This window comes from Erythrolamprus reginae, chromosome 5 (assembly GCF_031021105.1).
Source record: "Erythrolamprus reginae isolate rEryReg1 chromosome 5, rEryReg1.hap1, whole genome shotgun sequence".
In the NCBI taxonomy this organism is placed as follows: Eukaryota; Metazoa; Chordata; class Lepidosauria; order Squamata; family Dipsadidae; genus Erythrolamprus; species Erythrolamprus reginae.
In genome coordinates, this window is record NC_091954.1 from 112522644 (window position 1) to 112537058 (window position 14415).

At 42.0% G+C, this 14415-nt stretch overlaps 1 protein-coding gene across 1 annotated transcript in view; it reads left to right on the forward strand.

The window, feature by feature from the left end:
• ECE2 (endothelin converting enzyme 2) overlaps positions 1 to 14415 on the forward strand; it is a 75437-nt gene that overhangs the window by 46608 nt on the left and 14414 nt on the right. Inside the window, exons 9-14 of the mRNA XM_070754162.1 lie at positions 864 to 1006; positions 3038 to 3152; positions 4963 to 5073; positions 7201 to 7299; positions 10477 to 10554; positions 14162 to 14265. Coding sequence (XP_070610263.1) covers positions 864 to 1006; positions 3038 to 3152; positions 4963 to 5073; positions 7201 to 7299; positions 10477 to 10554; positions 14162 to 14265 — 650 coding nt within the window. The remainder of the gene's footprint in view (positions 1 to 863; positions 1007 to 3037; positions 3153 to 4962; positions 5074 to 7200; positions 7300 to 10476; positions 10555 to 14161; positions 14266 to 14415) is intronic.

The following is a 14415-nucleotide window of genomic DNA, read 5'->3' on the forward strand; positions in this document are numbered from 1 at the left end:
TCTCAGGGGTTGCCACAAAGGAGCCAACCTATTCTCCAAAGCACCTGAGGGTAGAACAAGAAGCAATGGGTGGAACCTAAACAAAGAGAGAAGAAGGAGAGTCTTCAGAGAGGGGCGGCATACAAATCTAATAAATTATTATTATTATTATTATTATTATTATTATTATTATTATTAACTTAGAACTAGGGGGAGAATTCCTGACAGTGAGAACAATTAATCTGTGGAACAACATGCCTCCAGAAATTGTGAATGCTCCAACACTGGAAATTTTTAAGGAGATGTTGAATGAATGAATGAATCATTTTATTGAAAAGTTTGGATATTTGGATAGATGGGTGGGTGGGTGGGTGGGTGGGTGGATGGATAGATGGATGGGTGGGTGGGTGGGTGGATAGAGGGATGGGTGGGTGGGTGGATAGAGGGATGGATGGGTGGGTGGATGAATAGATGGGTGGGTGGGTGGATGGGTGCATCAATGAATGAATTTAATTAATGAATCTATGAATGAATGAATGAAAAAAGTTGTGATGGATGGACGGATGAACGAATCAATGAATGTCCCAAATTGCTTTTTCAGGAAGCAATTGGACTTTCTTGTTTTTATTTTGAAGATTTCACTTCTCATCCACGAAGCTTCTTCAGCTCTGACAAGATAGTGGGGAATGGAAGGATTCTATCCTGTCAGAGCTGAAGAAGCTTCATGGACGAGAAGCGAAAAGTCTTCAAAAGAAGAAAAGCAACAACAAGAGAGCCCTGAAAAAGCACCTTTGGGACAACCATGACCTTGATGATGGACAATCTCTGCAGATGAATGAATGAACGAATGTATTAAGCCATGAATCTCTTAATGTCTTCTCCAGGTTCTCGCCCCTGCTGTTGAGTGGCTGGACTTCATGTCATACTTTCTCGCACCCCTAGAACTAACGGATGCTGAGCCGGTGGTGGTCTATGGGAAGGAGTATTTGGAGCAGGTGTCACAGCTCATCAATAACACCGACAAAAGGTATCAGAGAGAGAGAAATTCCAGTTGTGACCAGGACAACGCACATTTCACACTTGGCACAATTATAAAATTATTAGATTATAAAAGCCCAGTCTAGCACAATACCAATGAAGAAGAAAAATAATAGATAAATAAATAAATATTAATCCTTAGTTATTTGGTTGGGAAATGAGATATGAAAGTTGAAGTAAAATATTGTTAGCCATATGGCAAGATAAGAATTGGTGGTTGCACTATATAATGATATGACACAAATTTATTTATTGCTAAGAATTTAAACTTATAGAATTTTCTAATATAGTTTATGTGATATATGGTAAGAAGTATTCTTTTTATTTTATATATATATAGAACCTCTAGTAATTATATGATAAGTTGATACTGGATTAATTAATTTAATGTAGAAATGAAAAATTTGAACTAACATTGGCATAATAGAGAGTTTGATATTGTTTATACCGATGTAATGTAATCTTTTAGTGTAAGGTGGGAAAAAGATTGTTATTTTGAGGTTTTTCATTTGATAATGTTGTATAAGCTCTACAGAATATTTTTTTTCCTTTTTAATGGAAGAAAGATAAGCTTCCATTGAATGATTAATAGAAAAATAATTTTTTTTAATATGTTCTATTCTAAACATGGATTTAGTAATTATATTTATGTATTTTTTAATTTTATGTTGGAGAAAAATAAAATTTGCATTTGGAAATTATAAAATTATAAGTTTATAAAAGCCCAGTCTAGCACAACACCAATGAAGAAGAAAAATAATAGCTCTCAAAAGAAACCAGCATGGCTACATAAAGAACCCTCTGGTAAATTGAAAGACAAAAAGGTCAAGTATAAAAAGTGGAATGAGGGGGAAAGAATTAAGGCAGAATATCAGCAAATAGCCTGAGCCTGTAAAGATGAAGTGAGGAAAGCTAAGGCTCACAATGAACAAAGGCTTGTGACAAAAGTAAAAAATAACAAAAAAAAAGCTTCTTCCAACATGTTAAAAAAAATTAATTTATTTTACTGAAAGAGTAGTAGATCCTTGGAACAAACTTCCAGCAGACGTGGTTGGTAAATCCACAGTCACTGAATTTAAACATGCCTGGAATAAACATAAACCTAACATAAAATACAGTCATACCTCGTCTTACGAACCTAATTGGTTCCCGGGGGAGGTTCGTAAGACGAAAGGTTCGTGAGACGAAACATTGTTTCCCATAGGAAACAATGTAAAATCAATTAATCCGTGCAACAACAAAAAAACGCAAAAAAATGCCACCGCCCGGCTGTCACCTTTTAAAACAGCCGGAGGGGGGCTTCCCAGCGTCCTCCTGAACCCGAACGCCAAACCCGGGGGCTTCTTGGCGGCCTCCCGAACGCCGAACCCGGAAGTTTGGGTTTGGCGTTTGGGTTCAGGAGGCCGCCGAGAAGCCCCCCGGCTGTTTTAAAGGGTGACACCCGGGCGGCGGGGCTTCTCAGCGGCCTCCTGAACCTGAACTTTTGCCAAATGTCCAGGTTCTCGGCGGCCTCCCGAATGCCGAACCCGGAAGTTCAGGTTTGGCGTTCAGGTTCAGGAGGACGCTGGGAAGCCCCCCAGCTGTTTCAAAAAGTGACAGCCGGGCGGCAGGGCTTCTCGGTGGTGGTGGTGGCAGCGGCAGTGGGTATGTAAGAAGGAAAAAGTTCGTAAGAAGAGGCAAACATTTTCTGAACCCCGGGTTCGTATCTCGGGTTGTTCGTAAGACGAGGGGTTCGTATCATGAGGTACCATTGTACAGGAAATAGTATAAGGGCAGACTAGATGGACCAGGAGGTCTTTTTCTGCCGTCAATCTTCTATGTTTCTAAAAGTCAAGGAAACAATTGATCCATTGCAGGGATAAAATGGCAAGAAGATGACAAGCAACAGGGAGAAAGCAGAGCTACTCAACTTGTTGTTTTGCACCTGTCTTTACCCAAAGGGGAAAAACTTTACACCATCTAAATCAGCCGTTGTGGAGGCCAGAGTGATCTTTATCTGTCCCTGTCCTTCCTTTTTTAGTGTTTTGAACAATTACATGATCTGGAATCTGATTCAGAAAACAGCTTCCAGCCTCGATCAGCGGTTTGAAACGGCCCAGGAGAAGCTGTTGGAGACTTTGTATGGTACCAAGAAGGTAAGCAGATGCTTTAGAGCAGTGATTCCCAACACAGACAGCTTTAAGATGGGTGGACTTCATCTCCCAGAATTCCCCAGCTAGCCTTGGGAACTCAACATTGGGAACTCACACGGTGTTTCCTACCCTTGGCAACTTTAAGACTTGTGGACTTCAACTCCCAGAATTCCTTAGCCGGCCATTGTGGCTAGGGAATTCTGGGAGTTGAAGTCCACCAATCTTAAAGAGCTTCAGTGGCACAGTTGTTAGAGTGCAGTACTGTAGGCTACTTCTGCCGACTGCCAGCTACCCGCAATTTGGCAGTTCAAATCTCAACAGGTTCAAGGTTAACTCAGATTTCCATCCTTCTGATGTCAGTAAAATGAGGTCACAGATTGTTCGGGCAAATATGCTGACTCTGTAAACTGCATAAAACACTATAAAGCGGTATATAAGTCTAGAATGCTCTTGCTATGTAGGAGAGGGATCTCAAAATTTAGTAACTCTAACACTTGTGGTCCTCAACTCCCAGAATTCCCCAGCCAGAATGGAATTCTGGGAGTTGAAGTCTACAAGTCTTAAAAGTTTGCAGACCAGTCGAGATCTTGATACCTGAAGTCCATTAAATTGGTGATCAGAAAATTAATCACCTCTGACCTGAGCTGGGATATTTTGCATACTGTGAGGAATCTTCCTTGAATCCACCACTGTGTAGTTTCTTTAAACTTCACTCCGTCAAAGACCTTGGGATACTCCTATCAAATGACCTAAGTGCCAAAGCCCCCTGCAACAACATTATCAAAAAGGCTTCAAGAGTTGTTAATCTAATCCTACGTAGCTTCTGCTCCGGTAATGTCACACTACTAACCAGAGCATACAAAACTTTCACCAGACCAATCCTTGAATACAGCTCATCTGTCTGGAACCCACACTGCATTTCGGACATAAACACTCTAGAAAATGTCCAGAGATGCTTTCCTGGAAGAGCCCTCCACTCCTCCACTCGCAACAGAATACCCTACGCAACTAGACTTACAACCCTAGGTTTAGAAAGCTTAGAAGTACGTCGCCTTAAATACAATCTAAGCATAGGCCATAAAATCATCTGCTACAACATCCTTCCTGTCAACGACTACTTCAGCTTCAACCACAACAACACTCGAGCACACAACAGATACAAACTTAAAGTAAACCGCTCCAAACTCCACTGCAGGAGAGACGACTTTAGTAACCGAGTAGTTAATGCATGGAACTCACTACTTGACTCTGTAGTATCATCCCCTAAACCCCAAACCTTTACCCTTAGACTCTCCACAGTTGACCTCACCTGATTCCTCAGAGGTCAGCAAGGGGCGTGCATAAGTGCACCAGTGTGCCTTCCGTCCCCTGTCCTTATGTTTCTCTCTTACTAGTATCATGTATATACATTGTTATATCTTTGTATACTACCAATATCTACTTAAAGAATTTAAAAAAAAAACATGAAGAGATAAGAGCAGTGATTAGAGTGCAGCACTGCAGGCTACTTCAGCTAACTGCTAGCTATAGTTCAGCAGTTCAAACCCCACCACCGGCTCGAGGTGGACTCAGCCTTCCATCCTTCCGAGGTGGGTCAAATGAGGACCCAGATTGTTGGGGGCAAGAGGCTGGTTCTGTAAACCGCATAGAGAGGGCTGTAAAAGCAATATGAAGCAGTATATAAGTCTAAATGGTGTTGCTATTGCTATCCTTAATTCACTTGTCCTCTAAAATTCCACTGCTCTACTTTTCTTTGGGTCTTTCTTTCTTCATTCATTCATTCATTCATTCATTTATTTCTCTTTTTCTGCAGTCCTGCACACCTCGCTGGCAAACGTGCATTTCTAACACGGATGACACCTTGGGTTTTGCCCTCGGGGCCCTGTTTGTAAAAGCCACATTTGACCGACACAGCAAGGAGATTGTGAGTATCTATAGGTAGCCCCACCACTAATGCACAGATTGAAAGCTGCCTCTCTGCTTACGTATTTTGAAAGCAGCAGGGAAGCAGGAGGCAGAGCTCACATCAAAGAAAGCAAGAGGTGGGATTCAGGCAGTTCGGAATAGTTTGGGCAAACTAGATGTTAATTTTACTTTTTAATATCTTTCTTTCATCTATCTGTCTATCTATCTGTCTGTCTGTCTATCTCTATTTATTTATCTATCTATCTCATCTATCCTCTTTCCTTCCTTCCTTCCTTCCTTCCTTCTTTCCCATCTATTCTCTTCTTTCCTTCCTTCCTTCCTTTCTTTCTTTCATCTATCTATCTATCTATCTATCTATCTATCTATCTATCTATCTATCTCATCTATCCTCTTTCCCTCCTTCCTTCCTTATTTATTTATTTATTTATTTATTACTTAGATTTGTATGCCGCCCCTCTCCGAAGACTCGGGGCGACTCACAACATGTAGAAACAAATCATAAGCAATCAGACAAATTTAAAATATTTAAATATTTAAAAAACCCATATGCTAACAGTCACACACACAGACATACCATGCATAAATTAAACGTGCCCAGGGGGAGATGTTTCAGTTCCCCCATGCCTGACGGCAAAGGTGGGTTTTAAGGAGTTTACGGAAGGCAGGAAGAGTAGGGGCAGTTCTAATCTCCGGGAGGAGTTGGTTCCAGAGGGCCGGTGCCGCCACAGAGAAGGCTCTTCCCCTGAGGCCCGCCAACCGACATTGTTTAGTTGACGGGACCCGGAGAAGGCCCACTCTGTGGGACCTAATCGGTCGCTGGGATTCGTGCGGCAGGAGGCGGTCTCGGAGATATTCTGGTCCGATGCCATGAAGGGCTTTAAAGGTCATAACCAACACTTTGAATTGTGACCGGAAATTGATCGGCAGCCAATGCAGACTGCGGAGTGATGGAGAAACATGGGCATACCTAGGTAAGCCCATGACTGCTCTCGCAGCTGCATTCTGCACGATCTGAAGTTTCCGAACACTTTTCAAAGGTAGCCCCATGTAGAGAGCATTTCTTTCTTTCTCATCTATTCTCTTCCTTCCTTCCTTTCATCCATCTATCTATCTATCTATCTATCTATCTATCTATCTATCTATCTATCTATCTATCTAACTATCTAACTATCTATCTATCTCATCTATCCTCTTTTCCTCCTTCCTTCCTTCCTTCTTTCTTTCTTTCTCATCTTTTCTCTTCCTTCCTTCCTTCCTTCCTTCCATCCTTCCTTCCTTCCTTTCATCTATCTATCTATCTATCTCATCTATCCTCTTTCCTTCCTTCCTTCCTTCCTTCTTTCTTTCTCATCTATTCTCTTCCTTCCTTCCTTCCTTCCTTTCTTTCATCTATCTATCTATCTATCTATCTATCTTTCTTTCTTTCTTTCTTTCTTTCTTTCTTTCTATTTATCTCTTCCTACCTACCTATCTACCTACTTACCTTCTCTCTTTCTCTTTCTCTCTCCGCCACGCCAACCCCAGTAAAACAAAAGTACTGTAAGATTTTGCTCCCAAATTTTGATCATGTGATCATGGGGATGCCTCAGACATTGTAAGTTTGGGGGGGGGAAACAGTCATAAGTCACTTTTTCAGTGCCATTGTAACCTTGGTCACTAAATGAAAGGTTATAAGCTGAGAACTCCCTGTCTTAACTCTTTCACATCAAGATTTATTGAGATTTATTGAGAATTTATTTATTCATTCATTCATTCATTCATTCATTCATTTATTGCTTTTCTGTGAAGGAACAATAACCAATGAATGAAAAGTATACAGTAGCTGAGTAGTTGTGGAATACACTGGAGATGCTGTTGAGGTTTTTAAGACGAGGCTGAACTAGGGAAGATGCAGAGCATCAGATGTTTTAGCAAACTTGCATCGGTCTTTGAAATGGACCAGGTCAGAATTTCTCACCTTTGGCTAATTGAAGATGTGTGGACTTCCAGAATTCTCCAGCCAGTCACAATGGGAGTTGTAGTCCAGGCATCTTCAACTTGCCAGGGTTGAGAAATACTGAACTAGACGGTCTCTGAGGTTGCAATTCTTTGATTGCATATGAACCTTCTCCATCTTTACCTCCAGGCTGAGAACATGATCGCCGAAATCCGTGTGGCCTTTCAAGACTCTCTAAACAATCTTGACTGGATGGACAAGAAGACCAAGCAAGCTGCCAAGGAGAAGGTGATGCTGATATGTTATCTATGTCGGAATCTGGATACCAAAGAATGGTCTTCTCGTTGTGAAATATTTGTGGAATAAACTGTACCTTTTTTAAAAGTATTACTTCTTAGCAGGACGTTTTGGCTTGCGATCATCAGTCACAATTCCCATATCTTTATTTGCTAAATTAAAACATCTGCCTGTCTGTATCTGTCTCTCTGCCTGAATGCTTGCTGGTCTGCCTACCTACCTACCTACCTACCTGCCTGTCTACCTATCATACCTATCTACCTGTCATATCTGTCTGTCTGTCTATCTATCTATCATCTGTCATCTGTCTATCATCTATCTATCATCTATCTATCATCTGTCATCTGTCTGTCATCTATCTATCTAATCTATCTATCTAATCTATCATCTATCTATCTATCTATCTATCCATCCATCCATCCATCATCTACCTATCTATCTATCTATCTATCTATCTATCTATCTATCTATCTATCTATCATTTATCTACCTACCTACCTATCTATCTATCTATCTATCTATCTATCTATCTATCTATCTATCTATCTATCTATCTATCTATCTAATCTATCTTTCTATCTATCATCTATCTATCATCTATCTATCTATCCATCTATCTTCTATCTATCCATCCATCCATCCACCCATCCATCTATCATCTGTCGTCTGTCTATCATCTACCTATCATCTGTCATCTGCCTATCATCTATCTACCTACCTACCTACCTATCATCTGTCTGTCTGTCTGTCTGTCTGTCTGTCTGTCTGTCTCTCTATCTATCTATCTATCATCCATCCATCCATCCATCCATCCATCTATCTATTACACCCTTAGTTGATTTTTTGAGTGTTGGCCACACCCCTCCACCTTTTCTGATTCTGAGGTTATATGGCTGCTAGTTTCAAAACATGGCCTTAGCACATTGTAAGGATTGCTTGTGGGATCTTTGGTGCTCTCTGAGCTTGGCTTTTTTCTTGCAGATATTTCATTACCCAACTAGGTAACATCACTAGTACTAGAAAGGAGTGGTTTTAGTTTTGGATTTTAGTTTTCGATGCTATTTGGAACCCTGACACGGATAAGCCTGTGGGACCACCAGGGGTGGCAGATGTGCCAATGATGGTAATATCTGACTCAGAGGAGGAGGGAGACCACGAGCCTCGGTTAGGTGCCTGCTTTAGACGACTGAGAAAAAGACAAGAATACTTGTATAGGAAAAGGAAGTAGTCTGTAGTTTTTAACTCTGGGGAAATGTTCACCACTCCCAGTAAGTATTTAAAGGGGCTTCATGGGAAAATTGGGCTGGAGTTTCAACATTTGTAATCAAGTCAGTTCAACGTTTGAGGTTCCAGACATGCTACGCTAGCAACTGCTATTTCTCTGCTAAAACAGTAGAAATGTTCCTGTCTGCGGAAAGTCTGGAGAATCTGCAAGTGTCTCTGTGTGACTCAGAGAACATTTATCTCCCCTCCGGAATGTTAATTGGCTTTGATCAGCTGGGATCTTTATCTCTCTTCTTTGCCTTCAATGGGAAAACGGCCAAGATGGACTACGATTGTCGCCCAGAAAGTAATGCACCACATTTTTTTTCTCCAACAATTATTCATTGAACGCAATGAAACTTACACACAAGAAAGAATGATGTTTCTTCTACACTCACTATTTTTCCGCGTAATCTCCATCCCGTTCTATGGTTTTCCTCCAGTGAGAGGAGGAAGGGCGTGTATTCTGGTCACGAAGCCATTTCTGCACTGTGTGAATCACCTCTTTGTCATCCTCAAAATGTCTTCCATGACTAACCGTACTTCTGTTGACTGTGCACAAATGTTTGTGAATGCCCCCAACAGTTTCTTTCTCCGCAGTGAGAAATTCAATGACGATACACTGCTTGTAACATGCATCACTTATAGACGCCATTTCGAAACAATGATGCAGCTACGTTATCTGTCTAAAGAAATGCAAACTTTACACACGCTTTCCTGATAATTCAAATAATGTGTATCTAAAGTTTTACATTTGTACCGTTACTGTAGGTTGAGAAAAAAAATGTGGTGCATTATTTTCTGGCCGACCCTCGTGTGATGCTTGTAAAAATGCTGCTGCTTATATAAAAGAGTTGGATTTAAAATAGCATCAAGTGGGATTCCTCCTTCGGTTTCCAATCTGTGTAGGGCCAAAACAGAACAGAAATAAGGATAATTTTTCTGACAGCTGGAACAATTAATCAGTGGGACAACTTGCCGCCAAAGGTTGTGGGTGTTTCAACACTGAAGGTTTTTAAGAGACTGGACGGCCATTTGTCCAGAATGCTCTCCTGCTTGGGCAGCGGGCTGGACTATGTTCTGTCGGGCTCTCTGGTAGACTCCTCCTGAAAATTCACAGGTACAAATTTCAGACACACACACGTTTGAAAATTCAAAACAATGTTCTTTATAATGAAAATCCATTTAAATCAAGCCGTCTTTTTGTATAGCAAAGAGCACTCGTCTCCAAACAAACTGGTAATTTGTACAAGTCCCTTATCAGTTCTGTGATACTTAGCTTGCAGCTGTGAGGCAATTCACAGTCCTTCTTCTTTCACAAAGTGAAACACACTTTGCTCTGGTTTAGTTTCAAAGCGGGGAAAAATCAGCACACAAAAGGTCAAACGCAGCAAAGCAGGCACGAAACACAACGATCAGATAATCCTCCACAATGGCCAAACCCACAGGCTGCTCTTTATAGCAGCCTCACTAATGACCACAGCCCCACCCAACCACAGGTGGCCTCATTTTCTTTGATAATAATCTCTCAGTTGTTGTTGCCTATGCATCGCTCTCCGCATGCGTGGCTGTATCATTAACTCTTGTTCCAAATCCAAGGAGGAGCTAGATAATTGATCTCCTTCTGAGCTGTCTGCCACACTCTCCTCCTCCCTGTCACTCATGTCTTCTTGGTCAGAGGAGCCTTCATCAGCAGATTCCACCGGGGTGGCAAAACAGGCCTGCAGCATGTGGATGTCTCCCCCACATCCACAGTCCTTGGGGCAGGAGCTGGGCTAGAGCTAATCACAACAGTCTAGAAGACCTCCAAGGTCCCAACTTTGTTATTCCGAAAGTCCTCTTCAAAGGGGTTGCTTGCATCCTTACAAATTGAGAGTTTCAGACATTGTTTTCTTTTCTATACAGGCTGATGCTATCTACGACATGATTGGCTTCCCGGAGTTCATTCTTGACAACAAAGAGTTGGATGATGTCTACGATGGGGTAAGAACGTAGGACAGCAGCATGACAGGCAGGGTAGTCTCGGGGAAATCAGAGAACCTGTTGCAGTTTTTATTGGCAATGATACCCGGGGTTCAAACATTTGCGTCAAATGTTGTTGGTTCAGCTTGTTGTTTCATATACTGTGTGTGAAGCCAGGCTTTGTGGTTTCTTCACTGTTGCATGGTGATTCTACACAATACAGACTAAAATGGTTTGGAGATAATTTGTGGGTCACTGTGTTGTAAGAAACCAGCTGTGGCAGAATTCCTCAGCCAAAACAATAGTTCAGGGCTGTCCAATCTTGACCACTTTATGAGGTGTGGACTTCAACTCCCAGAATTCCTCAGCCAAAACAATAGTTCAGGGCTGCCCAGTCTTGACTACTTTATGAGGTGTGGACTTCAACTCCCAGAATTCCTCAGCCAAAACAATAGCTCACGGCTGTCCAATCATGACTACTTTATGAGGTGTGGACTTCAACTCCCAGAATTCCTCAGCCAAAACAATAGTTCAGGGCTGCCCAGTCTTGACTACTTTATGAGGTGTGGACTTCAACTCCCAGAATTCCTCAGCCAAAACAATAGCTCAGGGCTGTCCAATCATGACTACTTTATGAGGTGTGGACTTCAACTCCCAGAATTCCTCAGCCAAAACAATAGTTCAGGGCTGTCCAATCTTGACCACTTTATGAGGTGTGGACTTCAACTCCCAGAATTCCTCAGCCAAAACAATAGCTCACGGCTGTCCAATCATGACTATTTTATGAGGTGTGGACTTCAACTCCCAGAATTCCTCAGCCAAAACAATAGCTCAGGGCTGTCCAATCATGACTATTTTATGAGGAGTGGACTTCAACTCCCAGAATTCCTCAGCCAAAACAATAGCTCAGGGCTATCCAATCTTGACTATTTTATGAGGTGTGGACTTCAACTCCCAGAATTCCTCAGCCAAAACAATAGCTCAGGGCTATCCAATCTTGACTATTTTATGAGGTGTGGACTTCAACTCCCAGAATTCCTCAGCCAAAACAATAGCTCAGGGCTATTCAATCTTAACTACTTTATGAGGCGTGGACTTCAACTCCCAGAATACCTCAGCCAAAACAATAGTTCAGGGCTGTCCAACCTTGACTACTTTATGAGGTATGGACTTCCACTCCCAGAATTCCTCAGCCCAAACAATAGCTCAGGGCTATCCAACCTTGACTACTTTATGAGGTGTGGACTTCAACTCCCAGAATTCCTCAGCCAAAACAATAGCTCAGGGCGCTCCAATCATGACTATTTTATGAGGTGTGGACTTCAACTCCCAGAATTCCTCAGCCAAAACAATAGCTCAGGGCTGTCCAATCATGACTACTTTATGAGGCGTGGACTTCAACTCCCAGAATACCTCAGCCAAAACAATAGTTCAGGGCTGTCCAACCTTGACTACTTTATGAGGTGTGGACTTCCACTCCCAGAATTCCTCAGCCCAAACAATAGCTCAGGGCTATCCAACCTTGACTACTTTATGAGGTGTGGACTTCAACTCCCAGAATTCCTCAGCCAAAACAATAGCTCAGGGCGGTCCAATCATGACTATTTTATGAGGTGTGGACTTCAACTCCCAGAATTCCTCAGCCAAAACAATAGCTCAGGGCTATCCAATCTTGACTATTTTATGAGGTGTGGACTTCAACTCCCAGAATTCCTCAGCCAAAACAATAGCTCAGGGCTATTCAATCTTAACTACTTTATGAGGCGTGGACTTCAACTCCCAGAATACCTCAGCCAAAACAATAGTTCAGGGCTGTCCAACCTTGACTACTTTATGAGGTATGGACTTCCACTCCCAGAATTCCTCAGCCCAAACAATAGCTCAGGGCTATCCAACCTTGACTACTTTATGAGGTGTGGACTTCAACTCCCAGAATTCCTCAGCCAAAACAATAGCTCAGGGCGCTCCAATCATGACTATTTTATGAGGTGTGGACTTCAACTCCCAGAATTCCTCAGCCAAAACAATAGCTCAGGGCTGTCCAATCATGACTACTTTATGAGGCGTGGACTTCAACTCCCAGAATACCTCAGCCAAAACAATAGTTCAGGGCTGTCCAACCTTGACTACTTTATGAGGTGTGGACTTCCACTCCCAGAATTCCTCAGCCCAAACAATAGCTCAGGGCTATCCAACCTTGACTACTTTATGAGGTGTGGACTTCAACTCCCAGAATTCCTCAGCCAAAACAATAGCTCAGGGCGGTCCAATCATGACTATTTTATGAGGTGTGGACTTCAACTCCCAGAATTCCTCAGCCAAAACAATAGCTCAGGGCTGTCCAATCATGACTACTTTATGAGGTGTGGACTTCAACTCCCAGAATTCCTCAGCCAAAACAATAGCTCAGGGCTGTCCAATCATGACTATTTTATGAGGTGTGGACTTCAACTCCCAGAATTCCTCAGCCAAAACAATAGCTCAGGGCTGTCCAATCATGACTATTTTATGAGGTGTGGACTTCAACTCCCAGAATTCCTCAGCCAAAACAATAGCTCAGGGCTGTCCAATCATGACTACTTTATGAGGTGTGGACTTCAACTCCCAGAATTCCTCAGCCAAAACTATAGCTCAGGGCTGTCCAATCATGACTACTTTATGAGGTGTGGACTTCAACTCCCAGAATTCCTCAGCCAAAACAATAGCTCAGGGCTGTCCAATCATGACTACTTTATGAGGTGTGGACTTCAACTCCCAGAATTCCTCAGCCAAAACTATAGCTCAGGGCTGTCCAATCATGACTACTTTATGAGGTGTGGACTTCAACTCCCAGAATTCCTCAGCCAAAACAATAGCTCAGGGCTGTCCAATCATGACTATTTTATGAGGTGTGGACTTCAACTCCCAGAATTCCTCAGCCAAAACAATAGCTCAGGGCTGTCCAATCATGACTATTTTATGAGGTGTGGACTTCAACTCCCAGAATTCCTCAGCCAAAACAATAGCTCAGGGCTGTCCAATCATGACTACTTTATGAGGTGTGGACTTCAACTCCCATAATTCCTCAGCCAAAACAATAGCTCAGGGCTGTCCAATCATGACTATTTTATTAGGTGTGGACTTCAACTCCCAGAATTCCTCAGCCAAAACAATAGCTCAGGGCTGTCCAATCATGACTATTTTATTAGGTGTGGACTTCAACTCCCAGAATTCCTCAGCCAAAACAATAGCTCAGGGCTATTTAATCTTGTGTTTTTTATATTATTAGATTTGTTGTACATTGTTTTATTGTTGCTGTGAGCCGCCCCGAGTTTACAGAGAGGAGAGGCATACAAATCTAATAAATACTACTACTACTACTACTACTACTACTACTACTACTACTACTACTAATAATAATAATAATAATAATAATAATAATAATAATAATAATATAGTTCAGGTGGCACTTTTGCCATAGGTTCACCATCAATGGCCTAGGATGATATGTGAATAATTTGTGCTTTTTTCTTTAAATTGTATTTACTGGAAATGCTAGATTTCCTTCATTCAAGGCCCATTATTGAGCAATGGTGGCTTCCCCCTTATAAGACTGAGATGTGTTTCTTTCTCTCTTTCTTCTTCCCAGTATGAGGTCTCGGAAGATTCTTTCTTTCAAAACATGTTGAATTTCTACAACTTCTCTGCCAGGTTTATGGCAGATCAACTGAGGAAGCCTCCCAACCGGGACCAGTAAGGATGCTCTTTTCCCCCAGTCATGGCATAAATTAGGGTTAGGAAGTGAGGCCAAATGCCTTCGACTTGACACAACAATGCAAGTGGAAGAGGTAGACAAACCCCTAGGCCAAAATCTGACATAGAAAGTCAGGATTCAGAAAAATA